The 25,332-nt window shown below is 40.7% G+C and overlaps 1 protein-coding gene across 2 annotated transcripts in view; it reads right to left on the bottom strand.

The window, feature by feature from the left end:
* Window positions 1–281: 281 nt before the first annotated feature.
* The window catches only part of MGAT5 (alpha-1,6-mannosylglycoprotein 6-beta-N-acetylglucosaminyltransferase), a 114,410-nt gene continuing 89,359 nt past the window's right edge, over window positions 282–25,332 (bottom strand). For both annotated transcript variants that reach the window (XM_085067077.1, XM_085067078.1), the window contains 6 exons: window positions 22,474–22,623; window positions 14,622–14,768; window positions 11,780–11,896; window positions 10,926–11,000; window positions 8,447–8,604; window positions 282–7,411 (listed from right to left, as the gene is read on the bottom strand). In XM_085067077.1, coding sequence (XP_084923203.1) covers window positions 7,213–7,411; window positions 8,447–8,604; window positions 10,926–11,000; window positions 11,780–11,896; window positions 14,622–14,768; window positions 22,474–22,623 — 846 coding nt within the window. In that variant the 3' untranslated portion in view covers window positions 282–7,212. The remainder of the gene's footprint in view (window positions 7,412–8,446; window positions 8,605–10,925; window positions 11,001–11,779; window positions 11,897–14,621; window positions 14,769–22,473; window positions 22,624–25,332) is intronic.

Raw genomic sequence — 25,332 nt, 5'->3', positions numbered from 1 at the left:
CTGTAAATCTATAGGAAAAGAGGAATTCCTACCTCTGCTGTGGCAAAACTGCCTTCCTGAAAGGAGGCTTGATGTAATCCATTATCCAACTCGGGTTTAAAACAAAGCAAACAGTTCATTACTCACCTGTTGTTCTGGCTAAGGTGTGGGACTTACCTGTGCAGAGGTGGGGCAGCAGCAGAAACACCCAGCTGCACAGTTGGAAGAAGAAGCCACACGGGTGCAATTTGGGATAAAAGGCAGCTCATGGAATTCCCATTTAAGCACAAAGCAATCATAAATCCAAATCACACAAGAAAAAAGTTTATTGAAAAATAAATTCTCCCTAGTTTTTTTCTACAACAGTGAAAACAAAGCATTTTTCTATGCCATTAAAGTACAGACATTTACTGTTCTAAAAAATAAAAAAAAAATTAAAAAAAAACCATCCCATCCTATTGAACCCCAGGAACTTGGCAGTATCTGAACCACTGCGTTCTGTTCTGTTTGAATCCAACTGCTTGAACGTCATATAGTGGAACACAACTATTGAAATAAAACAAAGGATCAACCTGTTGGGGAGAATTCAAACCAAACACCCCTCAGTACCAGCCTGACACCCTGAAGTTCCTCTGTACATTTAAAACCCCTCATTGACTCCACATTATTGCTTGCAAAAAGCAAAATTTTACTTTCAGTGATTTCAGTAGATTTTTTTTTTCTAACTGCTACAGGGCTTATTCAGACTCTGACCCACTTCACCCATGAAGAGGAGACTCCTCCAGGGAATGATGCAGACCAGAACCCAAAGAGCTTCCCCAAATTGCACTCTGGAGGATCTCCCTGCAGTGGTCAGCCCAGCAAGCTCAGGGGGATCGTCTCCAAGCCCAAATTAGCTTTGTAAATATTCCCTGATATTTTTCTTTTAGCTCTCTTAGAATCTTCAGGGTAACTTTTCTCATGAAATTTATTCTCTTTTTAACTTTGGTAAAAACTGCCATGTCCTCCTCCTCCTCTGCTGCATTCCTTGCAAAAACCAAATTAAACCCATGACTCCTTAAAGATGTTTTTCACTGTCACTGTACTGCAACAGACCTGCTAACGAACATAAATTAGTTCAGGGTATTACACTATTAAAATTAACTGCCCTCAGACAGCAATTTAACTCGATTTATCATGTACCTATTTGATACTTCAGACTACTTTGCAGCTGCTGGAGCCTGAGGCAGGTGGTGTTGCATGCACTTGGTGCCTGGCTGGCTCCAGGAAATGCTGTGGCAATATTTACATGCTCTCCTTACAGCCAAGGCTCGTGGTGGCTCCTGCAGGACCCTGGGCTGGTGTTTGCAGTGACAACACAAATGTGGTTTTTCCTGCACCAGAAGCAGCCACCTTCTTTGGTGGCCATGGGGACAGCAGGGGAGCCCTTAAGATGAGGTGACAAATTCTGGTCCCATGCACAGCCCACCTAAGTGATGGCACCTGCAGTGATCTTCCCAGCAGAGAGAAGGGTTTCAATCACTATTTTTTTTTAAGCGGTTTCTGTGTGTTGAGGGTGAAGTTATTACTCATTTTATCAAAACTTTGAGGACATGGTTTTATTTACTCATTTAATAAACAGGTGGCTTAGTGCTCTTGAGAGAGGTCTGCTGAATTAAACCACACTTTTGTGTGTTCCTGATTGCATGAATATGCAAAGGATGACACCTATAAAAATGAGTAAGTCCCAACATGCAAGGCACATCAGCAATGGCTGCACTTTGTTGCTTTTCCTGGAAGAAAACAACGAATGATGCCTCACATCTGAGGCATTCTGGGGCCCAGCCTCTGCTATTTTCAACACATTCCTACAGTAAACATTTTACACTTGATACATGGAGTTGCTGTTTACACATTCCATTTAAAGATAATATTTGGAAATCACAAACTAATTAAAAAAAAAACCCTACAGAACTGCTTGAAAATGTGTAGATGATATTTAAGTCACTGCCCATAAACCAGTATGTTTTGATGTTACATTTACAGCAATATTATTAAAGCAGATCTCAGTGAAATCTTCTATGTCCCTGGCCTTTTCAGCCCCAATGAAAACATCTGTCAGTGCATTATTCTCCTTGACTTTCCAGCAATCCCTACAACAAAGGGACCAAAGGAGAACTACAGATGGAAAAGAGATCACAAGTCAGAAGTTGAAGGCATAGCAGCTGTAGGACAAATGTTAGCACCCCTGGAAAAAAGACTGTGAAATTAGAAACTGATAACTCCTGGTTTCTCTAAAAATAAACAAACAACAAAAACACTATCCTCAGACTCCCAACTGAACAGCAATTTAACCAGGTTTTCAACTGATACTTCAATAATTTATCAGTAACATCAGCTTAGTCAGAGCTGATCTGTGTTATGACAGCAAGAAAAACTGGCTGCAGATATGTGTACAATATGCCCTGCAAGTGTTTGGTCTTTATCATGTAATATACAGTGCTTTACACTTATTAAAAAGGGAGGGCTGATTTTTTAATTTTAAGGAACATTAATGGAGGAGTTGTGCTATCACTGAAGCCAGTGGGAGTCACGAAGTTAATTAGGCTCAGATGAGATTGTATCCAGCCTGATTCATCCCAGTTAATTTATTTTTCTAGCAAAATCTGGTCCTGAAATGAACTATGAACAAAAGACATACCTGAGAAAGCAATTTGGGTTTTGTTTACATGAACAGCACTGCAAGCTCATAAATCACCTTTGCAATTCAGATGGGCCATGCACACCCGAGAGGGGAGGGCATGTCTTTCATATCAAGGACAAATTAAGGATGCTGACTAGGATTTTAAAAGACAGTGGCACTACATGACAACCTGATTTGGAGCTGATGATGCCAAGAGAAATTTTCAACAAGTCTGAATTCTTGACAATCAGCAAGGTACAAAAGCTGACACAAGGAGCTGGGAGCAGAGCAGAGCTGGGAAGGTGCAGAGTCCTGGCTCTGGCTACAACCCCATCCCAACTGAAATCCTAGCAGCAGCTGTTTTGCAAAACACTCTTGCAGAAAAGTAGAAGCATTAAAAAGAACAAAACATCTGTAACTGAACAGTCCATCCCCACCGAGAGCTGCCAATTCAAAGTTCTCTGGTAGCATCAGGAACTGCCCAGTGCAGAGACAACTTTATCTGAAAAACCAACACCTGGCAAACCTCAGTGTGGATCTTCACCTCTGCTGCCCATCAGATCAGATATGGCTGTTCCTGGAGGTTTTCTGTTATCATGGTCTCCCTGGGGAATGTCAATGGCTTTCCTTTGCTCCCTGGTCATTGAACAGACATCCCGGCCCAGCAGGAGCTCTCATGCCAAATCACAGATTCTCAGTACATTGCAATCTGCTTGCAGAAGCAATGTTTCGCAAGAATTATTAAAAGTTATAGTATCTTTTATCTTACTAAGCCTTATAGTTTTAGAACAGATTTCTCCACTACTTAAAAACATTCAAAATTCACACCACTAAGTTGTAGAGTCATCAGCACTATTTACCTGGAATTAGTGTTCCATTATACTTGTTCAGACAGTGTCCATATTCCAAACACACATCCAAACCCCAAAGAAAGTAAAAAAGGCACATAAACATTAAATATTTGTAGAAACATAATCTGATATAAACAAGCAAACACACTGCCGCGACTATAAATTACAAAAAGAAACATAGAAACTAAGCAAAAAATGCAAAAAGCAACTCTATTTATACATGTGCAAATCAACTTGCATATATGAAATAAATGAGGTTTTTATTGGCATTTTTAAACAGTGTGTATTTACCAACTTTACCTTTCAAAGGCAAGCCTCTTATGTTAATTTTAATAAATATGTAAATGCTTCTCTCAAGTTTTCTAATCCCGTAGGAACAAGATTTTTGAAAAAAACTAGGTCACATACAAAAATACAAAATTTTAAAACAAAGAATGTCTTGATATGAGAGATATGTTTAAAAGCTTGTAAAATGGTCTTGTATTCAACTTTTGACATTTTTTGCCCGTCAATCGCAGATCAATATATTCAAATGCAGTCATGCAAAAACCTGACTTCTGAGCAAAGGAAGCTGCAAGCTCTGCTGTCAGATTGAAACCAGCAGCACGGTCCCCTCTCTGATGTCCTTGCCTAAGTGCAAGGATTGGACTTTATTCTGTATTTAGGAAAGAAAACAGTTGTGGAACTCGGACAGAAGGCTGCCCGCTGTCCTGAAATGTGGCTATCTCTTACAGGTTTCAGTAAATAATTCCAACTTGTCACTAGTCCCACCTGGATTTGCCTGAGTGTTTATCTGCAGGAGGAGTGAGTTATTTCTCACTGCGCGAGGGAACGCGGCTGTGTGACGGGGAGCTCAGCGAGCAATGCTTACAGAGTCTGTGCACTTACAGTTCTCATGATCGTCTCCTTTCACAGGAATCTAGACTGAAGCTGTAGGTCTTGATTCGTTTTTCAAGATTAATGAGTCTTCTCTATAGGTTTCAGTGGAAATAAGATCAGAGAGCACTGACTCTGAAGCCAATTTGGATGTTCTGTCCCTGGCTGAAACGCAAGCGGCATTGGTGCTGCTGTTTCATTTTTGCCAGAATGCAGGAATTCAGTTCAGCAGACTAGAAACAGTGCTACAGCATGAAAACAGAGCTTATAACAAACTCTCCCTGCTGTGGTAAAGGCAAACTTAGCATTGAGCAAAGCACTAGACCAGAAAATTTTATAATAACAAATACCAAACCCCTCCCATCTTTAAAGGTTTAGAGGCAAACTCAAATGCAGTATGTATTGCCATGTGGGTCATACAGCAGGGGGAACCAAGCAAACATGTATTTACAGCAAGGAATTACACTACAGCAGAACCCACGTGTTCTGCAGCCTTTCAGTGCACACACACAAATCCTTGTTTCCAACAGAATTCTGTGATATCCCAGCTCAAAATAAATTCCTGCCTGAAGAACCTCAGGCTGAACTGGTGAAGACAAGTCCTGCTGTTGCCTTTACTTTCAGCACCAGCTGGAAGTTCATACATTGAAAAAGGCAGGATTTTCTAGTTGCACAAATAAGCACAGGTATGCAGGGGATATTTTATATAAATACAGAATGAATTGTTGTGCCTGCTCAGACCCATTTCCAATTGTCCTCCCCCAGCTTTTCCAGGGCAGTAAAACTATGGTAAACTACACTTGTGCTGACTGAAGCAAATGCTGAGCTATGGCAACAGGAGGGATTTTCATACTGGTTTGCTTTTGTTTTCTTTTCATACAAAAAGTTTGCCTCCCATTAGAGAACCCAGCTGTTCTGTTTCTGGAAAATTACTCTAAAATACAACAGATTTTCACATCATCAAACCCAGATCCTGGTGACCCTGCTGTTCAACAGCTCCCACAGACCCTTTTTTGGATACTCAACAACATGCCAGGACTAGGCTCCTGTGTGGTGCAGAGTGATGGTTTGGAGTGTTACAGGGTAAGTGCTGAGGCAGGAAACCAAATGCTTGAAAAAGCTCATTCACTGATTTTAAATTGAAAGGTAAAATGTAGACTGTTCTGGAGGATTTATCCATGGTGAAATAGCATCTCCCTTGCCTGGTCTTTGGTAGGTCACTAGGTCCATCAATATTCCCACACAGATAATGGACACTGCTTACAAGAAAAATCTGAGCCAACCAGATATGTCCAACAAAGGAAAATGTAAAGCATCTGTGCCTTTCATTACTACCTGGTAGTCTTTATGAAGAAAATATTTGTGCTGATTTGAGGGTTTTTTTTCCCAGCATGGTGAGAGCATGTCCAAACTGCAAACCTGCAGACTCTGACTGCAGATTTGCTTCTCACCAATCTTAACATGTAACTTCCTGACTACAAATGGTGCTGTCAAGCATGTCACCTTCTTCTGAAAATAAAAAAAAAATACCTCTATAAAAAGAAGGCAGTTTAGAAGAGCTAACTTGCTGCTCTAAAAAAAAAAAATTGATTTGAATTTCGAACTCTTGATTCATTTTCTTCTAAACTTGTAATTAGTGTGCCTGCTGAAAGAAAAGGAAAAAGAAAGAAACAGCCCCCTAAAAACCAGAAAAACAATCAAAGAACCCACAAGGATTGATTAATTCTTTTCTTTGCAGTTCTTTGTCTCTTACTTGTTCTCCAGAAAAAAATTTCTCCTTAAAAACCTAGCTAGTTATGAGGACATTTTACATTTCTACCATACAATATTTATAGTTAGCTTAGTTTAACCTTTCTATGTCATTCAGCAACACTTTAACTACTGGAAGCCGTAGCAAACTGAGGCTCTAATGATAATATTGCTCCAATGATGCTGAATACTTTTTGCTTCACACAGTATTTCTAGTAGACAGACTACAACAGAAGCGTGGGCAAATTCCAAGGATTACTCTCTAAATGGGACCAGCAAACTGTGATGAGTCCATTCCAAAAATGGTTGTGTGTTTTTGTAGCTTTTCCACACTGAAGAATGCCACAACCCCAGCGAGCTGTGCAGTCACCAAGATGTGTCACACGCTGGCAACTGCCTGTTTGCTCATTTGTGACACTCTGCTTAGGCTGCTCGAGTGCAGCAGCTGTGATGCAGACAATACCTTGTTGTATACAAAGATTTAATTAAAAAAAAAAAAGAAAAAAGAACTGGGCCCAAATAACCCAATAACAGGGTACAAGAGCTCTCTCATGATTCCAAGTTCTTGTGAAGTAAACCACTTTGTAGCCATTCAAGCCAAAGCTGTACCCAAACCAGTGCACCTTGAATAAAATGTTAGTCCTCCTTCCCCAGCATCCCCTCCCTAAGCACACTTTTTGTCAATTTTCTACTGGAATGAAGCAGAGATCCTTTAGCTAACCATGACAGAGGATGACCTAACTCATTAAAAAAATAGAAAACACTTCACCCAAACAACAAAACCAGAAGTTTGATGGGTCTGGAGATTTTCTACAAACTATTCAGTGCAGTCATCTTCAAATCACTGTCGAACGCGAGACTCGTTTCTCTTCACAGACAGGTGAAGGAATCTGAAGAGTGACACTGCAAACGTCCTTACAGGAAGAAAAGATCAGTTACAGCTGTTTATGATGAATCCCTCCTCTCTTGGTAGATAACTGCCCAGCAATGATAGCTCTGCCTGCAGCGAAAACCTGGACAAAAGTGCAGGGAGTACTAAGGAGCTCCTCTCCAAACTACTCACGTGTTGTCCCGGCTGGAGCAGCCCTGCTGCTGCTATAGGCAGTCCTTGCAGAGAGCAACCTGCCCCTTGATGTAGTCCCTGCAGGGGCAAACCCTTCTGTGGGTGGGGTGGGAGCCAGCACAGCTGAACAGCAGCAGGTCACCCTGGAAAACACAGTGCTTCCTCCTCGCCTCGAAAGAGGGGACCAGGATATCGTTTGCAGACTCCATGGTGAGACATTCGATGTTGTGCCTGGGAAGCAAAGCATGTGATGGAAATCATGCTGGGGTTTGAGGGAGGTTGGTACAGTTTTTATCCTTCCTAGCCAGAAAAAAACCCAAAACCTGCACTGTGAGATCCTAAATCAAGTACATTACAATTGCAGCTTTCCAGAATGTGACTTTTCTCCTGAACAGATTCTCTCTGCAGAGGGCAGTGCAGCCTTTACAGATTTACTGTCTCCTAAAGATTAATAAAAGAAGCTAAAAAGGGTAAAAAATGCTTTTGATTGTTCCCTAAAACATAATACTTGAATAAATAATGGATTTTCAGTAGGACAAACTCAAAGAATCTGAAATCAGGAGATATTCTCTTGGATTTCAGGAGGTCTCTTCCCCAGGCAGCCCTGGGCAGCTCAAGGTGGGTGAGCTGGACTGTGAGGATGAAGGATGCTGCTCCTTCAGCTCCCAGAACCAGCTAGCACCAGACAGCTGGAAAATGAAAAATGCCAGTTGCCATTTTCTGACCACAAAGCTTAAACACAAGGGTAGCAATTCTAGCAGAGCCTTGTTTTTCACTTATTATGGAAACACTGGTGACTTTCAGCATTTAACAGAGGGTTTTTTTTCCACAAAATTATGATTTTGTCTAGACAGCTACAAAAGAAGTCTGACAAAGTTTTTATATGAGCTGCTTCTCTACTCCACTGGAAATTACAACTTTTCAAAGAAAATACAAACCCAAAAGTCTTCTACAATGTAATTTAGCAAGAAGTGGGGATAGAAAACCTGGAAAGCACATTCCCTAGCAGCCATTTGTGTCAGCCTGGCTTTGAGGGCTTTGTTTTCATTCTGAAGGGAACACACACATTTCCAAAGAGACAGCACCTGATAGCAACATTCCTTTCCTTAATGCACAGCTGGTGAGTTTCATACATCTGCACCAACACCTCCAATGTACCAGAATTCACAGTTCCTTACCCACAGAACTTCTGCTTCACATTTCAAGTGTTGCAAAAACCAGTGCAAGAAAGAGACCAAATACCACATTTCTGCTGTAAGTACTTACCTAAGCAGGGCTTTGTCCTTGTTAAGATGCTGGAAGAAGGAAGGCTCACAGATGAGCTGGCTCTCCTGACAAACTTGCTTACAGGATTTTCCAGGTTCAGCAATTTTTACTTGAAGGGCACTTAATGGGGGCCACATCACCTGCCCGTGACAGAAATCCTGCAGTGACAGACCATGTTTTGTTATGATGTGTTCAGATGACATTTCACAACACTCAGACTATATTTTAACATTTGGCAACTCTCATCAAAAGGTGATCAAACAAATTTGGCCTGGTTCATCATGGTTTGCTTTCTCTGGACATTACCAAAACTTGTGTGAATTGATCCCTCACTGTGACCCAAAGCCCCCAAATTTATTTACCAATTCTCAATATCAGCTTGAGCTTTTTATTGCTTTTTCATTTCCTGTACTGAAGGAGGAAATTTTCATACTTCCACGAATTTAATATTATACAGTCATGAATCACAGAATATTGTGAGCTGGAAGGGACCCACAAATTTCAAGGTGAGACCAAAGGAGGTGTCCTCCTTCATCTGTCTTTTCTTGCTCTTGGATGAATGTTCTCACTCCCTCTGCCAAGCTCTGGGGCTCAGCTGACCCTCTGCTGAGCCAAGTCACTTTTCTAATCTCCTAGAGTCCTGCCCCAAACATTTTCTGCTGGCTTATCAAGCTCTCTGCTTGGCCACAACTTTCAAAGCAGCATGTCTGTTCCATCAGGCCAGCCTGCCTCATCCAACAGCTCCCAGATTTGCAGCAGGGAATCCCAGCTGCTTTGGCTGTGGTTGCCTGGCTGCTCCTTTGATGGCTGTGCCAAAATTGAAGCAGTCCCTCCCTGTGGCTCCCAGGCTGCCTTGCAGAGCAGACACAACTGTGTGTGCAGCCCCAGAGCAAACAGGATCAGGGCTCAGCAGATGGCAGGGATGCACCAAACAGCCACACTGGGCTGCTGACAGGGGCAGGGCACTGGCAGAATGGAGCAGCTTGCAGACAAAGCTGCTTTACCCCAGCTGAAGGTGTGAAACCAGAGCTCACAGCAGTTCTCCTCCCTCAGACCATAAAGACCTTCAGCCCAGTGCTGGGTCTGAAGGTTTGGGGAATTCACTAAAGCACATTGTCCTCCCTCCTGACCCTAAGTCAAGGGGAACTCTGGACACCTCCTTTAAATCCTGCAGTTCCACTGTCCATAGAGTGACTAGGGAGAGAATGTATTTGTTCCCATCCTCCTCACACTCAAACACACCTTGAAGACACCAGGTCACTGCACCCACAACCTCTGATCACATCAACTCCTTGTTCCAGCATCTTTGTTCCTCTTTCAGGCTTGTGCTGCTTTCTCTTTTCTTCCTGCCTCCACCACAAACTAGTCAAAATAAGGTATCAATCTTTATTTTTGGTTCATCTGCCATGTTAATCAGGCAAAGTGCTAAGCACATGCAGCTAAAAATTGTGCTTGAGCATCCTGGGAACTGTGAAATACCACCAGCTTTTGATAATTAGTCAAAACAATGAACAGAATTACAATATTCTGTGGATTTCTGAGAAGCAGAAGGCAGGGCTCAGCCCTTGGGGGAGGGTCAGAGGGAAGAGACAGATTTAAGCCACAGGTGCAATCTCTTGATTGTCTCTTTTTCTCCCTTACACCGAACTCGATTTCTTCCTGATTGACAAAAAGTCCCAATTATAGCTAACTTGGATAGAAGAATCAAAAGCAGCAGTGATACTTTTACAGGTTTGGTCATCAACACAGCAGCAAAAAGCTGAAAGTGTTTATTGGCAGGAAAGTGGAAATAGCTACGCTGTGCTAACTGCCCCTCTGACCTGGAGCTGTGTTATTCTTTAGGACTGTCTTTAATAGCACCTACCTCCAGAAATACAAGTACAGACACATGTCCAGTGCCCTTGAAAGAAATCCTGGCAATTAAATGACATATCAGAGATAAAGGTTATTCCTATCTCTCTTCTGCAGCAGCCAGAACAAAAGGCAGAGCTAGCTCCTGCAACAGATCTGGCTTGGGCAGAAGTCCAAGCAAACACACAATTTCTAGAAACCAGGATCCCGTGTGAATCTCTGCAGTTTATTTCTCCAACTCAACATCTTCTGCAGCTCTCAGCTGGCAATAATGCACAGGGACCAAAAGTCCTTTAAGTAACTGGTTTCCAAACCATTTAAAGCTTTATCGATTGAAACTAAACACTTGAAAAATCTGCCCAGAGGCTGCAGCCTGACTGCAATTCTATCAAAAAGTACCTCTGTATTGAAATGATCCTCCATGATCCAAAGCTTGTTTTGTGTGTGCACAGCTAAGGAAGTCACAAACACACTGAAAAATTACTTTGCCTTTCTGCTTTCATTTAACACCAAGGTCTGCAGAGCTATTATTTCCACTTGGACAGCAGCAACACTGAAAAGCTTTAAAATGGAGAGGGTTCTTCCTTTCCAGCATAATCCAAGAGTCATCCACAATAAAAGCCCATACCTGTTTTTCAATAAAGGCATTCATCCTCTGAAGCATTCCCTCACAGGTAAATTCATAGGGCAAATAAGGGTCAATCTGTGGAGACAGTGTGTTAAGGTTAGAGGGGTTTTAGTTTCAATCAGCTTTGTGATGTGCTCCGTGGCAGCAGCTTCTGTTCCAGATACTCCATTGTAGCTCAAGTAGCAATAAGAAATACAAATAAACTCATTAACAAATAATAACTTTACAAACTCATCAGCAGTTTAAGCTGATTTTTGCTTCTTTTTAAAGGCAACAAGAGTTGCTCCTTGACAACCTTTATGGAAACTCAGTGTACACTGCAAAGAGGCAGATGCAAAGCTAGCTTGAAACCCTATGGGATTCTGGAGCTCCTGTCATAACTAAGTTTCAGTTCTGAAGCAGAAGTGACAAAACAGAAGTGATACCTTTGAAAAGTACTTCAAACTTCCCCCCCTTGAAGTGCCCTCATTATCATTCCACACTGAAAGTGCACAAGAACTTCTGTGGGAATGTCAAGGCTACACAAAATCAGAGTTGAGCAGTGCAGAGTCTGCAATGCTCTAAGAATCAACAACGAAACTTCCTCACTGAATGCACAGAAAACACAGATTGCTGTATAACTCACACTGAAATTCTCATTTCTATACAAATTCACCCACTCATTTTTTTTCAAGTAAGAACCTGACATATCCAGAACTAAAACATGACAGTTTCGATACCATAGATGTATAATAACCATTTTTTCCTCAATAGCCTACCAAAATGCAGCACTCAGGTAACATTAGGAAGCACTCTCTGTGCAGAACACACTGAACCCTCAAGTGCTGATGGCAAACTGAGGATACATTTCTCACCTTTTGATTCAAAATTGATTTCACAGCCTTCTCCACCTCAGAAAGATCATTGATGTCCACAGTCCACACATGGGGCTTCCCAATGTACACTTCAGCATAGGGATGCTGAGATGTCAACTGAAAGAAGAAATTATATTGGTAAAAATTAATATGTCAAGATAACCTTGCATCTCACTCTCTTAATCAGACGTTCTGGATGAAAGGCACTAGGAGAGTGCAAGAATTCAGTTAGAACACAACAGTCAGCATCATTCCTTCTTAGCCCTCTTTCTGATTTTCTCTTTAAATGAGTGAATTTAGTTGGAAAACTGAAAATCAGGTAACACAGATCACAAGTAAGATATGTGCACCTCTAAGTTGTGGCTTCAGTCCTCACAGTGACCCACATCACAGGAGACTTGATGTTTACTGAAATTGCACCACACCTTGCTTCCCCACAGCTCCTGCAGAGCCGCCCTCCTCCTGCACAGCCTGTCAGTGCCACAAGTCCTGCTCAGCCCTGCTTGAGTAGCTCCCAGAGATGTCATCCTCACCCTGTCTCCTTCAAATTCCAAACATTTCCAGAGCTCTGTGAGCAACAGTGAAGAAAGAATAATTTCTGTCACATGGGATGAATTTTGACTCTCACGGCTGAGAGCAGAAGAGTAACCTGGCTTCACTAAGAGTGTTAACCAGTATTTTGCTCACCACTTCGTCAGAAAACAATATCAATGAATATCCAAGAAGGCAACTAAGAAAAGCTGTATCAGAGTTGCTTTCAGAACTAGCAGGACAGCCCAATAAGTATTTCTTGTGACAGGTCACCCAGGAGTGAGAAGAACATGCAAATGGACACACAAAAGGGAGCAAAAGCTACAGAAGAGAGAAGTGGTTCACACTAGCCTCAGAAGATAAGTGCTTTTTCAATAAATACCAAAAAACCCCACAGGATAGATTCTTTATAGCTGCCTCTTTATGCTAAAAAGACATTGCAGAAGATCAGAAGCAGGAAACAGTATCTGCTGGGAAGAACCTTCTCCTGCACTAGGCATACACCCTACTTGATCTTTTCCTCAAGTGAATGCAGAAACTGTTGCATTCACTATGAAAATTATTAAACCTCCCATTAAAAAAAATAAATTAGCCATTGCACATTGTTTGTGGAGAAACAGTAACTTGCAAAGGTTACTTTGCAAAACTTTTTGCAAAACTACTAAACACAGACTTTATCTTCAAATTCTTGTATGGATAATCATGTCACAGAACTACACAAGCTCTTTTTGTTCTTCTTTAGCACCTGAAAAATGGAGAGAAGCATTTAAGGACTTTCCTAATCCCAAAGAACCAGCATATAGATTATTGGCAACTGGATCTAACTGCAGTTGTGAAAACCAGTTAGAGAAAAGGTTACTCTCAGGATAGGTCAGCAGGGCATGTGAATGCAGCAATACTCCTCATGGATATACATTATGTACTTCGGATTAGAGCAGTCAATAGGGATTATTTTTCTGCCCAAGTCAGGTGCACAGCATTTCTGTTAATGCTGACACATGCCATTGGGATTTACCCTGGCATTCCAAGCCCTGAAATTCCTGCTAAGCACTTAGAGGGGTTCAGATTATTTAGTGAGCCTTTACCATTACACAGTTATGGTGTTTGGGCACAGAACAACTGGAAATGAGACAAAATCCAAGGGACTCACAGAAAAAAAAGCTTCGAAAGGGGCCAAGCCCAATGATAAAATTTAAACAGGCTTTTATTTCCTTATTGCTGCTTCCTTTGTTAGCAACACAGGCTGAGAGAAGGGGCAAGCTTCAGCTTGTACAGGACATGAATTCAATGTTTAGCAAGAGAGACAATTACAGCTGTGGATCACAAAGTTATAAGGAATTTATGTTCCTGATTTAAAATGCTAAACTGTGTTTTGCTCATCATCCAGCTGGTGCTGCTCAGGACACAATTTATAAGGCCCAAGCATAACCTGAATTGGGAAGTGTGGCTGTGCAAGGCATTTGCATGTTACCTGGGAGCTTTGCCTTCCTGTAAATACATAAAGAATATATGTCTATACACCTCTGAGCAAGCCATGGCCACAGACAAGAGTGCCAATGTCAGAAATGGCTCTGTGAATATTAAATGCTTACAAGTAGAGGCTGAATTTTTCCTACACTGAAGAAAAAAAAATTATTCCAAAGTCAGTGCCAGGATGAGCGGTTAGTTTCCTCAGCCTCAGTCTTCTCTCACTAGAGTCTAAACACACTGACTGTTCTGGAAGCTTGGGGTTTGGTTTTCCTGTTTTCTTCAAGAGTCAGTTCTCCAAGCCTTCAGCATTTAACCACAAACATGGTGGGTGACCATTAATACCTTAACTCAACAGTGCCTTGAACAGGTCTTTTCTGGAGAGAGAAAAAAAAAATCCCAAAGCTCACACAACCACCCACAAATACCATTTTCATAATTTACTTAAACACCTATTTGCTTCCTGCACTGTACAGTGCAATGTCTGTTCCTTCAACAAAATAAAAACACTTTCAAATGATGCATCATGTATCAAAATGACATGATCTGTTCCTGGGCAGAACATGAGGTTTTCAAGTGAAACTTCAGTTTATGATCTCTCAATAAGAAGTAGCACAATGTACATATAAGCAAATCTAGAGGCAAAGCTTGAAGTGTGCTAACAAAACTATTTTGCTTATCCTATAAAAATAAGGACTGATAATCCCATCAATGGATAAAGAAAAAGCAAAAGCACACCCCTGGCAATAAACCTTGAACATTTATGCCATTTTTCCTGCACTCTGTTACTACAAAGAAACCCACAAGCATTTTCAATAAAAAAAATAAGATTCGTAAAGCTTACCTCTCGGAGTGTAGGCTTGCCTTTGAAAAAATCTGTGTTTTTGCTACTTTTTGGAGGGTTAAATCTTAAATTTAGGAAAGCACATCCATTGGCAATAGCCTCCAAGGGAGCTGGCCCTTCATATGGAAATCCAAGACCAACAAACAGCTGAAAAATAGAAAATGAGGGAGATCTTATTTTTGTTATTCACAAAAGAGCTAAGAGCTAACTTAAAATAAACAATAACCCGTTCTAAATGTACTCAGCCTAAAGAAAACGTAATGCTGAGAGGAAAACGGGAGAAATTCAACAACTCACCCCCTCCCACCCAAGCAGTAATGGAATGTCCTGTAAAATACATTTGACAGTCATCATCTGTACTGAGCTGAGGTGGTTTTTCGTGGAGCTGAGGCAACAACAGACCCTTTCAGGGTTTTTTTTTTTGGTGGTTTGATTGGTGTTGAAGTGGAACTGCTGGGGCTTTGCTGCAGGTCCAGGTTCTGAGGCAGCAATCTCCAGGAACAGCTGCAGCAGTGTTCTCCCAACTCCCAAACCATCCAAGCCGCTGGCTTTGCCAACAGGAATATGCTCCTGGAACACTAATTAAGCTCTAATTAAAACGGTAGGTGGCAGCAAACAGCAGCTCACGACACGGCCGAGGCAGCAAGAGCCTGCAGGGACTTCAGAGGGTTCAGCACCTCCAAGGGACACTGGAGCAAAAATCCAACCCAAAGGTTTTCCTCACCAGCTGAGACTGGAGGTGCTCTAGAAAAAGCACTGCTCTGCTCCAATGAAAACACATTAAAATGTTTTTTCAGAGTTGTATCAAAAATCTCGACCCCTTTCCTGGCCAAACATAATGAACCCCCCTGAATTAAATACAGGATTCTTCTCCCCCTTTGGAATGTCTGTGTATAATGGGAGAACTACAAGCTGAGTTGGAACAGCGATTTCTCAGCACTGCTGCATAACAATGTAGAGATATAAATATATAGCTACTGTTTTTACAAGAAAATACAGCACAACCCTCATAACTATGGGGATCATGCATTCAGGACACATATTCAAAGAGGTCAAAATATACTATTTGGCATGAAATCTTCTGCCACATGGAGATGAATCCCAGTAAAAGAACATTCACAGCTGGAGGCTCTTCCCAGGAGCTGATCCTAACATTGATGCATAAGCCTGCAGCCAGCCCTGTCGTGCACAGGCACTGCAGCATCCATCCTCCCCAACCCATGGCAACAACAGGATAAATTCAGAGTTGGCTCATTTTAGAAAAGCAAGTTAACACTTCTCAGCATAGCTGAGGACATACAATTTTCACTGCATGGAGCTGAATATTGTAATTTCAGTTTTCAATATTCAGGCTGAAGAAGTTGCCTACTTGCAAAGTTTCTCAGCTCTCTTGCAGATTTACATTTTACAGAAACTCTACAGTGGCTGACAACAAAAATATCTGGAATACTATTTCTATTAAAGACAGATTATCTAAATTCTCATTTTATATATGGCATAAGATATACTACCTTTCAGTCAGAAAAAGGCATACTAAATATAATCTCAAAAGAGGCTGAATTCACAGAAAGGTAATCTCTCGAAAATAATGAATTAAGGACATGAAACCATTTCATGCAGTCTGCACATAAAATATTATTTATTTAAACAATTGCTTAGTTCAGGCAGAAAACCAGCTGAGAACCAGCAATTAAACCTATCTGAAATATCAATTCTCCTATGATCCTGTGTTTGTCTGTTATGTAGGGAATGCTGGTTGTTTGCTTAGTTTTGCACTTTTTAAATAAACTGCTGCTGTGCACTGCTGAGTTCTGTGTCTGACTGGTCCATTTATTTCGGAGGAAGCTCCATGGGAAAAGAAACATGGGTTTATGTTTTGACAGCACAGAGCACAGTGCCATCACTTAATCTATAATAAATAGCTCACCACCTGTTTCACATCCATTTTCCAGCCTCACCTCTAAGCAGCCCTGTTCCTTTGAAGGAGGGAAGAAGGATGTGTCTGATCCCTAGAACAGGGTGTGTGTGCTGCCTGGTGCCCTGAGGTTGCAGCTTGGCTCACAGCTGCCTGCAGCCCCTCAAATCCTTCTTTCAGCCCTTCTGTTACCCTCCTCATCATCAAACCAGCTGAAATTCCCAAACTCAATCCAGACCTCCTCCACAAAACTGTCCTTCATAAAGTGTCCTTGCCCATGGCAGTGGGGTTGGAAGTAGATGATATTTAAGGTCCCTTTCAGCCCAAACCATTCTGTGAGCTTCTCTATGATTAATGTTCCTCAGGTAGGGAGCCAGGATTTTTGTCTGGTATAAAGAGCAAAACTGAGAAATATCTTACATGCCTCAAGAAAGTCACATTTATTATGATTAAAAGAGCAAGAATTAGAGAACACAGGCCTTTTCTGTAACTCACGATGCTCTCATTTGCTAATCCTTTGAATTACATGCAGCTTGTTATTTCCAGAAAGGCTAAAACAATCCGTCAAGGTACTACTTCCTAAGAGTATGCAGCAAATACTGCAAGTTACTAATTGAAAAAGAAGTGAAAAAAAGCAAAAAGGTAGAGAAAACATTCAACCATTTTCAGGTCCCAGTGAAGCAAACATCCATCCTCAGTACAGATAAGGCTGTGGGGAAGACAAGGCTCTCTCCCACAGAGTAAAGATTTAGCCCAGGCTGTTTCCCCTAATTTGTGATGCATCTGCACACTGCTGCCTCCAGCACAGAAGGTGCTGGCAATGGCTCTGAGGGCACTTTCTCATCAGATGTGTGTCTGGTAACCCATTCCACCCTGGGGAGGCACCTGCACCCTGTGGCTGGAGATCCATATTGCACAACTCCAAATGTGACTGTGTTGGTAACACCACAGTGGTACACATGGCTAAAAATATCAGTCCTGATCTCACTCTGTTAGCTGCAGCAGAACTGCTAAGCAGAGTAGAATTGCTTTATGCTTTACTGGTTGATTAGTGCTTGGAAAAAAAAAAAAATCATGTTCTGTTTGTGAGCATTTTTCTCACCTTTCCAATGCTTCTGAAAGCAAAAACAATTATTTTTCCTACAGAGCTTTAAGCAGGCACAAGGCACAGCCAGCTCTGCACACTGACACGCCACAGAATGTGGTGATTGCCAGGAGGAGGTTACACTATGAAAGCCTATCTAAAAGAGATAATCGCCAGTAAATACAGAATGATCATGGAAACAGCAGTGTGGGGTTGGTTTTTGTTTTATTTTAACCCATTCTTTTTTAGTAAAGTCAGCTACTCCACTGTGCCTGTAGGTCTGCATGGACCAGAGAAGGGGATTTGTGTCTGCAGCATCACTGGCCCAGCTTGAGTAAAGCAGATATTGAAACCCTTAATAGTTTGGTTTTCAGAAGAAAGGCTCCTCAGGAACCTTTTCCACCTTTATAATGATGAACCCCTGGTTTGGAATTTCAGACTTTGGAGTGGCCACACAGCATCACACCAGCCAGGACATCACTGCTCTCTATCATGTAAATACTCCTCTCATGGTGTGGTAGTTTAATGGAGACATCTCTGACACAAAAAGTGACTCACAACCCCTCCCACGAAAAAATAATGTGGTTTTGTTTTAGATTATTTTTTTTGGAAACCACTGACTTCCAGCCGATACTTTGCAATTTATTTGTGGAGTTCACAGCACCACATCAGACTGCTATTAAAATAAGTAAGTAAACAGTCTTTCTAAATTATAGCAAAAAGTATAGAATAAGGAGTGAATGCTTTACTTCACTGGCTGTAATTATGACTAACTGAATATTTAAGAGAAAAATTTTGTATTCCAGAGACTAAAAGCTATAGTTCCATGCACAGGAGTGTTTATCTTCTCCTCTCCCCTTTCTAGCATTACTGCAATTTATTTAATTTATTCTGTCAGGTTGGTAGGTTTATCACCACTTTTATATGCCTCCCTACTAACTTCTATATTCTCTTCTGAACTTCAGAAAGAGGAGTAAAGCAAAGGTTAGCTATCTTGCTATAATTTTCTCATCAATACAGAATCCTTTCTGCAAAAGCCAATCCCTTTTTGATTGAAATTATTTGAGAAGAGAATCACTAGTTAATGTCTTTTCAGCTGATTTTATGAAGTGTGTGGAAGTAAATATATATTCCTTCATAAAAGGCAATATGGAAAAAAAGTTTGTTTTGTTTGTTTTCCCTGCTGCCTAAGCATGGTGTTGCTCCTACTTTTCTTAATCACTATTCAGAAATCACAAATCCCACTTAGCCAAAGCATTTTGAACTCTCTCAAAAACTCACAGCGACTTGAAGGAAAAAGTTGCATCCGAAACTTTCTCGAAAGGAGAAATATTTCTCAAGAATTCAACAATGGTTCTTCCAAGAGAGTCTGGTCCAAGTCCTCCAGCTGCCCACTTGGCAAGGAGCCCTGTGAGTTGGCAGGAAGGCTGCCAGCTCGCCTACCCCATTCTCCTCCGACGTGATGAATGGCTTTACATCTTCCCATTAGGAGCTGGGGACATGGCTCGTTTTTGTCATGCCCTACACAGCTGAAGCAGCCATGATGCATCTCAAGCAGCCCCTCCTGCCTGCAGAACTGCCTCTCTCCCTCTGAAATGTGCTGCTTTCTAGTGCACAGGGAATGAAATGGCAGCTGCATGCTGCCCGGAATAACTGTGTCCTACCAGCTACTGCAGGGGCCAAAGACATTTTGGGAATGCAAAGCTCTGATTAAGAATCACAGGACTGAGCTGTCACCTACTGGTATTTTGCTGTCTAAGGACAAAATGAAGCAGTGCAGCATAAACTGACACTTCTGACTAGGCTGAACCATGTGATTTGTTAAATTAGTATTTAGCTCTCCCCTTCTGAAAACCAGAACATTTGTCAGCTGACCTGACAAAAACCTGCAAACACAGTGTTGAAATCACAACCAATGACAGACAACCCTTGCCCTTGGTCTCAAAACATCTGAAGGATTTTGGAAGTTTAAGGACAAAGGTTTCTGTCTCCCTGAGATGGTCCAGATGAGCACTGTGCCCACAGATGTTCCCAGCCCGGAGTTACAGCCCTGATTATTCACACACTTGCAGCACATGGACAGTCTGGTGACAAAACCCCATAACTAAATTCATTAGGGAACTCTGGTCATGTTGCCTAGTGAATAAAGTGATTATGATTCCAAAGTGTCCTTGAACATCACTGCATGCATGTGCACACAAACACTCACATGGGGCTCCTCCAGGCACAAAGCTCCTATTCAAGTCAGCCTGATTTTTTGTGAAAAACCTGCACTTATTTTAGCAATTCAACCCATGATCCATCTGATATAAACACAACTGACCCACATAGACAGCAGATGGCCACCAGAGACAGGTGAGCAGTGTTTTGTACTAAGCTAAGTTCAAATATTGCCTCTTATAGGGTGTCAAAACCTGGAACTGTGAATATACAGGCAGCAAGAAGACTCAGAGCAAGAGTGTCTGTTGATCAGCACTGACAGGTAACCATATGCTAAGGCAGAACAGCCAGAGTACCTAGGAGATGTTAAGCATCAGCCAGCAAAAAAAAAAAACAAACAACCCAAAACAACCAATTCAAGCCCCCCCAAATGAAAATGTCCAAACAAATCAGATGGGAGATCCCAGTTTCCACTTTCAATCCCAGGATGTTGCTGTTTTACTTTTTCTGTTCAATTAGATATCTTGAAACTGTATTAGACAGTTTCTTAGGAGTTTCTTTACTTATTACTTAGGAGTAATAAGTAAAATTCATGATGCAGTAAGCCATATTTAATTTCATTTCGTTGCAAAATCAGAACTACATTGCACTTTCATTTCCCTGACAATAGTTAAGTATTAGGAGAAGCAGATGGACTATTAATGGCTTATCATCAAGGCAAAATTTTGTTAGCCTGGCTGTATCCTAAATAAATAATTTCCTAAAAAGGAAAGCAGCTTTTGTCATTTGCAAACCTGCTAACAAAAGTTCAGAAAAGCCATATGAAAATACTGTTTGCTTAAGTAATTTTTAAAACCCTGACTTTCTGAAACAGGGCTCTGAAACACATTGATGATTTTCTCAGTGCCATCTACTAAGAAATGCAGCAAATTCTATAAAGTATTTTTCCCAATGGTATGAAGGAAAAAAACAGCCATAACCATACACAACGTTTTTATGATTTTTATACAATAGTTTAAAAATCATTAAAATCTCAGATGCTTGTAGGACTCTGAGAGTACAGCACAGATCCATGCTTTTCAGCAAATACTTTTTGTGAAAAATAAGCAACTTACTATTTCAGGAGCAGTTCACAATCCCAACACAGTCTCTTCTATCTGATACTGCAATTACTACTCAAAATCTGAGTGAAACTAGTCTGCTACCTCCTGTGTCACAAAATCCATATAACTAAATTGCATAACATGGAGGTATCCACTTGAATTTGTCCTAAATTGAATGTATCTTCACACTGCCTCTTAGAGCACAGCAAATAGAACCAATACCAGCTCGATGAGATATCTAGTTAACACTGAAAAGCAAGCTTTTTAATATGATATATGCAAGATGGCTGATAATGATTTAGGGGAAGACTTGGTCAAACATAACTATTATTACGAACTGATATTTATAGAAGAACTTCAGTAATTCTACAGGAAGTCCATTTGCTTATTTTACTATTTCAGTGAATAGAACAATTGTTTTTTTTAGGAGGTAGTCACTATTCATGCCTGGGGTTATTACAAGGTCAATATTCTTCCCACATTATGATTAACACAGGGATTTCATACTCTACACAGGCAAAAGCTGTGTAATCTCAGATTATCTATGACGAAAGCAAATGTTGACTTTTTAATATGCAACTTTACGTGTTTCTGCATGCATCAAGTACATACACAGTGGTTGCCTTTAAAAACTCATAATTTACCAACAGCTGTCACGCAGAGATGTCAAATTACCATCATTTTCCCAAGCACTTAAGAAAGGAGATCTCTGCAGTCGTGTGGGAAGCCTGAGAGGTGCTTGCTTTTTTCTTTTCTTTTCTTTTAAAGAGATTTTTCTGGGGAAGTGCACAGCAAGAAACTATCAACAGTGGTGCACTTCCACAGATTTTACTAATTTTAAACACACAACCCCCTTCGTTCACCAACCTGAAGTTAAACATCCTATTTAAATGTAATCTACTGAAGTGTTTTAATGCTGCAAAGTGCCACAAAGATAAGGGGAAGGGCACAGAATCCTTACAAAGCCTTCTAACCATGGGGACAAAACTTTGTTTCAGTGTATATCCTGTCCCTTATCTTGAGTTCCCTTGACTATGGAGCCACAGGCAAAGCACATCACAAAACCCCACGCTCTTCTGCTCCCTCTCTGTGCACAGCTGAAGCAGAGGCAGGACATGAATGGCAAATGAAGTGCAGCTTTTCTTTTCTCCCTGAGAGAGCAGGGTCGCCCTGGGTTAAAGTCATTGCTAGGGCAGAGCGAGCAGGCGGCTGTACAGCTTTGGGATGTTACCTAACTTTGACCTCAGGGATGTAAAACAGAGCACATCCTCAGCTCATAATCTCCTTGAGCTGAATATCACATCCAAGAAAATGAAAAATGCATTTATCCCTATTTCTCAAGCTGGTTGTTAAATGTGACTGTAGGTTGTCATCCCAATTTTCTAATAGGAGCTGTCAATCCACCAAACACGGACATGATGAAAAATGGATTCTTGGCACACGAAACACAACTTAAGCTCCTTTGCACATGATAATTTTTTTCCAGTGCTTTTAAATTAGGAGCTTATTCATAGGAGGTGAAATGCACGCACTTCAGACACCCTCTATCTGGAGCTATTTTTTGCCACCACTCCTGCTTGACAAACTTACTTTGGTTTCTCTCAGAAGAAATTGCAAATCCCTCCCGCTGAGTATTCCATGGTTCTTGACATAGCCAGGGATATACATGGTGCTTGTCCCGTGAACAGTTCCATGGACCTCCATGTAGGTGTGGATGACATCCAGATAAGCCTTCTTATCCTGTAAAGGCAAGGATAAAATATTTTCAGTCACGAATTTGAAGCAGAGATATTTAATCAGAGCTGGTTTTTACCTCCTGTACCACAAAAGCCAGGAAGGGAAGAAGTTCATTCATTATTATTTGATTTCTATAAGGTTTGATCTTTCATCACATTATTAGTTTGGTTTTCTACTAGATAGGAAGAAAACTGCAGCTTTTTCACTCATAGTTGAGGTATAAAAAAATCAATACCAAGGCTCTCTTAATTTCTAATTGGACAAAAAACAGGACACCACCAGACAGCTGTAATCTCAGCATGCCTAAACAATACTTGGCCTAAAAATACCAAAAATTCATTTTTAAATGTCAATTTTTCACTGTTTTTGTCAAAGATGGAAAATAATTTTCCTCTTTGTGAAGAAAAGGGTGAATGTCACCTTAGTAAGATGTGGTCTTGCCAACTGAATAACTCAACACAACACCTTTATCTAAATACCCAGTGTTTGAGCTCCATGAGAGACCTACAAATATTCTGCCTACCTGAAGTTTTAAAGGCATTTTGGAAAAGACCCAGAGAAGACTAATGGCTTTAATGTCGCATTTTAAAAAAACTAAGAAAAAAAATAGAACACCATCCTAGTTTGCACACAAGAATTACTTCAATTTTCAGTGCCATATGTTTTTTGAGTTTTAAAGACTCCTGGCATTCCAAAGGCAATTAGCTGAAGACTGTATTTACACGCAGCCTGCAACACAGATCAGAAGACTTTCCCTCAATATTTGCACATAGTCTTAGTAATAGCTCTAAAATCAGGCAACAAGTTGCTATACTTCTTGGCAGCCAGTGAGTTTTTACGGATTCTACTTTCACTCACTATTTTTGTCATGTAAATTCTGTGCACTGTTCCTCCACAGCCCTGTGTGAAAGCTGGCCAACAATTTTACTGAAGTTCATTCAAAGGACAAGCAGACTGGTGAAAATCCTGTCTTTTCTAATCCTGGAGGAGGAGGTAGCAGGCCTAGGTGGATGAGTGCTACTTCTTACAGCTTCCTCGCTGGATTAATTGTTGCAGAGGGTATTTAATGTCCACAGCAATGTTTTCTCCCTTCAGCCTGCTCTGCTGGAGAGGATGAGCTGACTCATCCCAGAATGGCCCTTCTGGCAGCTCTGCCAAGGCTGCACCAGCCAGGCAATGTCCTGGGCTCAGTATTGCATAAAACAGCCAACAGATAAAGACAAAGATGCTTTCTTGTTCAATGTGGCTGTTGTTGTTAATTAACACAAATTATTCAAAAAAACCTAAAAACTTGCTCCATTTTTTTACTTCCAATTTGAATTACTCTCTAAGAGATGTTCTCACGTAATTGGTAAAGAACCATAAGTAGAACCTGTTGAGAAACTCATGTACTTTGTCAAGAGAAAATCCACTTAGACTTTTTCTTTGGAAATCAGCAGGAAAAATATAAATGGAGTAAAGAGAAGACAAGGAAGCAACAGGTCCTACTGACATGATCCACCTGGAGCAACAACACCAAGGCACTTGCAGCAGATTTTGGTGGCTCATGACACAAACTGGAGACATAAACTCTGGAGACACAAATGCACTCTAACTCAAGAAAAATCTGAGGAGCACACAGCTAGAAAGAGCATAACCAAGATTACCTAAAACTGCACTTCTTTTCAAGATTGCAATGATAATTTTAAAAGCTGTTATGGAATATTTAGCTCTTTTAAAATGACATTAACTATGCACAGACTTAACTGGGACTATTAGGTATATCATTGACTTCTTTCCTAGTTCAGAGCCTAAAACCACAGATAAAACATTTATTATCCAAATAAATGGATAATTTATCCAACCAAAATCTCACTCCCTTATTTCCTTATTTACTTCTAGTAAAAAAAACACCTGCTTTCATAACCATCTGTAAAGTACCATAAAAATACTACTAGCACCTTATACTTTACCTAAATCTCACTAACATTTGTCTCCTTTTGCAATTAAGTCGTCCTGATTATCCACATTCCTTGCAGACAAGTCTTATTTTGGATCATAAAAGTACATATTTGGTAAGAAGCCACCTCACAAAAATAGTCAGGGCACATAATCCAATTCTAAACATTAAAAACAGTGAATTAGAAAATGAGAGAGTGTAGAAATGGCATTTATAAATAGAAAGGCTACATGTAAATAAAGCAAGAAATGTGACTTGCAAACAAAATATTAACATTCCTTCAACTATTTGTCCGCTTCCTGAGTTTGCTCACTTGGAGCAGAGATAATTATTCTTTTATCTTGAACCACTTGAACTTTACTTTCTCCAAGAGATGAATTGAAAGAGACAAGATCAGGAGCTGCTGGGTAGGAATGCAAACCTGACATTCTCTGCAGTTTATATCAGACTGCACTGTTCACCCTGCTGTCCATACTGCAGACCTAGGCTTAGAGGATGGAAGATAATCACATTTAAAAAAAGGCAAATGATTTCTCCTCAGAATCAAAATGGAACTGTAACAGTGAGTAACAGCCACACAAACCTTTTCTGAAACAATTTTTCAGCAGCTAAAATAAACATGCCATTCAGGAAAGTACTTTTTGTTGATCACTGACTGCAGAACTGTTATTACTGCTCATCAATCATTTCCACCTACTTTTAAAAGCATCATGATAAGGCCCTGCTCATCAGAGAAATCAAGAGACGATTGTTTGAGAAGTCTTTCCCTAGGA

Source organism: Lichenostomus cassidix, chromosome 7 (genome assembly GCF_008360975.1).
Source record: "Lichenostomus cassidix isolate B80296 chromosome 7, HeHo_3.0, whole genome shotgun sequence".
NCBI lineage: Eukaryota > Metazoa > Chordata > Aves > Passeriformes > Meliphagidae > Lichenostomus > Lichenostomus cassidix.
This window is presented reverse-complemented; position numbering and strand designations above follow the sequence as displayed.